We start from the raw sequence: 3178 nt of genomic DNA, 5'->3' as shown, positions 1-3178 counted from the left end.
TTTCTACTTTAAGTTTCTGTCCTATGGGTATAAAAAATAGCTGGACATTATCTTCTTCCCAGGCTCTGGTCTCCTCTTCTCCAGCAGGCTGTATTGCTGGTCATTTTTGGCTCCTGTTGGAAGCAAACTGCTCTTATGCCTTTGGATAAGATTTTGACCAGGAGTTATCTTAAAGAGTACTCTAAGGAGGGGTATACCAGCCAGCACAATGGTAACCCCTCCCTGGGGTTTTCACAAGGACAGAAGGTGGTGTGTAATAGACTTATCCGTAAAGCAGACGCAACTCCTAACTGGAGTTGTTCCTTATTGGTTAGCAGAAACAGAATTGAGGACTGATGACAGCTGCACAAGAAGATGAAACCATTTCCTTCCTCTTTTCTAAGCTTATCTCTTAAACCCGACTGGACGTTGGCACAGTGCTGGGATGACTATGGAGACCCAAATGTCTCAGAATGTATGTCCCAGCAACCTGTGGCTGCTTCAACCATTGACAGTTTTGCTGCTGCTGGGTGAGTGAGGGTCATTCTGAAAGAGTGCAATTTCAGACACTCCTACTGCCTGGACTCTAGGCACCAGTGTGGTAAAGAGCAGGCCTGGGCCCTGGAAGCAGGGGACAGACTGAAAGAGGAGACAGGACCCTGATTTCTTAAGTGTTCCAGTGGTTTTTAAGGTCAGAACTTAGAGGTAGTTACGTAGTCCCTGGAAAATCCATTCTGCACCAAACATTCATGTGTACTTTGTAGTCATGAGGAGGAACAGGGAATGAGATAAGGGGGACATATGAAGTGAATACTCTTATAAAAGATAAACTGGAAAAAAGATCTTGAGATAGGTGCTGGAGAAGGAAGAGCCCAAGCTCACCTCCCCTGCCCCTTTCACATACGCAGCTAAATTTGAAGCCATCTTCTCCTGCTAGACGTTGATCCACTCTCTTCTCTTTTACAGCTTCTGCAGACAGTCAAACTGGTGAGTATGCCCTTTGCTTCTTTGTATTGACAGTATTATATCCTCATAATATGATGCTGTGTTTGCTATGGGGGATATGTCTGTTCCACTGAAAATCAAGCTTGGGTTCAGCATGGGCAGTTCCCCCATTTTAGTGGGGTCTGGGATTTGCTTCTTAGATCCACTGAAGACCCAAGGGAATGAGGCTGCTGCAAGTACAGATCTTGAACTGTATCTACAATAGGACTCTTTGGTACCTGACCTCCCTTGGGAGCTCCTTTGGCATCCACAGTCCCTTCAGGATTATTTATTCACACTCCTTTCCACTCTCTGCCTCTCAGCATCTCCCCCGAAGGCTGTGCTGAAACTCGAGCCCCCGTGGATCAACGTGCTCCGGGAGGACTCTGTGACTCTGACGTGCCGGGGGGCTCACAGCCCTGACAGCGACTCCACTCAGTGGTTCCACAATGGGACTCTCATCCCCGCCCACACGCAGCCCAGCTACAGGTTCAAGGCCAACAACAATGATAGCGGGGAGTACAGGTGCCAGACTGGCCGGACCAGCCTCAGCGACCCTGTTCATCTGACTGTGCTTTCTGGTCAGTGGAGGAAGGCCCTGGGGTGGACCTGGGAGGGCCAGGATGGATTAAATCTGTTTACACGCAGAGGTTTGCAGGAAAGAGTAGGGGTGGCCTGCTTACTGGGAAGCACGATTGTGAGTTGCTCATTCATTCCCCATTTCACCCACCCCCTTTGCTTAGCATGTGTGGTGGGGGAAGGGGGAATTTCTAATAATTTTCTCAGCATGTGTTAGGTTGTTTTTGCCTCAGTCTTGATTGAGCAAGGGGGTTACAAGGCCACAAACAGCTGAGTGTGAGAGAAGAAGAAGGAAATCCCTACTTCAAAAAACTACCTTCCTCCTGAGGCAGTGTGGTAAAGCAGAGAGGTTGGAGGAAATAGACCTCTGAAGGCTCTAAGGCGGCAGGCTGCCAGCCAGCTGTGAGGACGTGGGAGTGCAGAATTCTGTCTGGAAGATGAGGTCAGAGGTGAGGGGAGGGTGAAGGGTAGATCAAGCAGAGGCTGATAGGCTGTTGCAACTATTTTGACTTTTATTCCTGAGTGAGTTGAGATGGCTTTAATTAAAGGAGTCACATCATCTGATTTTGGTTTATGTAAACATCTGACAGTGTTCAGTTTAATAGAGTCTGTAGAGAAAATGCTTTTAGATAGTATTTTTTTTTTTCTCCCAAGTAGCTGGGACTCCAGGTGCACACCACCATGCCAAGCGACTTATTTTTATTTCTTTTTATAGAGACAGGGTCTCACTATGTTGCCCAGGCTGGTCTTCAGCTCCTGGTCTCAAGTGATCTTCCCTCCTCAGCCTGTCAAAGTGTTGGGATTATAGCATGAGCCCCCACACCTGGCTTAGATACTGTTTCTACCTGCTTCCAATGTCTGAAAATATAAGCACATTTCTACTGTTGTTTACTTGAGCTGCACTCTTGGTGCATAAACCCTGGAGATGGTCGCGGGTAAACATTCAGTGTTTTAGATTCTCCTGTTCAACACTGAGATGGTGATTTGTTTTTGTGGTCCTTTAAGGCTGCTGCTGTACCAGAGAGATCCTGGCGGTGGAGTTGCTTTCTCTTGATGGTGCTCTACTGAAGGGAAATAAATAAATACTGAGTTGACCTCAAAAGCTACCCAATGACATCATAGCTCCCCTCTGTATTGGCTTCCCAGAGACAGCTGATAGTACTTCTGACTCTTCTTATGAAAATGTAAAAATATAGATAATACAAATTGAGGGCTGGGCGTGGTGGCTCCACCTGTAATCCCAGCACTCTGGGAGGCTGAGGCAGGAAGATCACCTGAGGTCGGGAGTTTGAGACCAGCCTGACCAACATGGAAAAATCCCGTTTCTACTAAAAATACAGGCCGGGCACAGTGGCTCAAGCCTGTAATCCCAGCACTTTGAGAGGCCGAGATGGGCAGATCACGAGGTCAGGAGATCGAGACCATCCTGGCTAACATGGTGAAACCCCGTCTCTACTAAAAAATACAAAAAAGCTAGCCGGGCGAGGCGGCGGGCGCCTGTAGTCCCAGCTACTCAGAAGGCTGAGGCAGGAGAATGGCGTAAACCTGGGAGGTGGAGCTTGCGGTGAGCCGAGATCCGGCCACTGCACTCCAGCCTGGGCGACAGAGCCAGACTCCGTCTCAAAAAAAAAAAAAA

The 3178-nt window shown here is 48.1% G+C and overlaps 2 protein-coding genes across 2 annotated transcripts in view; both read left to right on the top strand.

The window, feature by feature from the left end:
* The window catches only part of LOC105551015 (low affinity immunoglobulin gamma Fc region receptor II-a-like), a 1741-nt gene extending 1405 nt beyond the window's left edge, over window positions 1-336 (top strand). The window contains exon 4 of the mRNA XM_011996135.1: window positions 88-336. Within this exon, the coding sequence (XP_011851525.1) occupies window positions 88-336 (249 nt within the window). The remainder of the gene's footprint in view (window positions 1-87) is intronic.
* A 36-nt stretch (window positions 337-372) lies between these two features.
* Window positions 373-3178, top strand: part of FCGR2A (Fc fragment of IgG, low affinity IIa, receptor (CD32)) — a 13865-nt gene continuing 11059 nt past the window's right edge. Inside the window, exons 1-3 of the mRNA XM_011996115.1 lie at window positions 373-509; window positions 946-966; window positions 1287-1544. Coding sequence (XP_011851505.1) covers window positions 425-509; window positions 946-966; window positions 1287-1544 — 364 coding nt within the window. The 5' untranslated portion in view covers window positions 373-424. The remainder of the gene's footprint in view (window positions 510-945; window positions 967-1286; window positions 1545-3178) is intronic.

This window comes from Mandrillus leucophaeus, unplaced genomic scaffold, assembly GCF_000951045.1.
Source record: "Mandrillus leucophaeus isolate KB7577 unplaced genomic scaffold, Mleu.le_1.0 Scaffold502, whole genome shotgun sequence".
NCBI classification, from domain to species: domain Eukaryota; kingdom Metazoa; phylum Chordata; class Mammalia; order Primates; family Cercopithecidae; genus Mandrillus; species Mandrillus leucophaeus.
The sequence above is the reverse complement of the archived record's forward strand: the minus strand, read 5'-3'. Positions and strand labels throughout refer to the sequence as shown.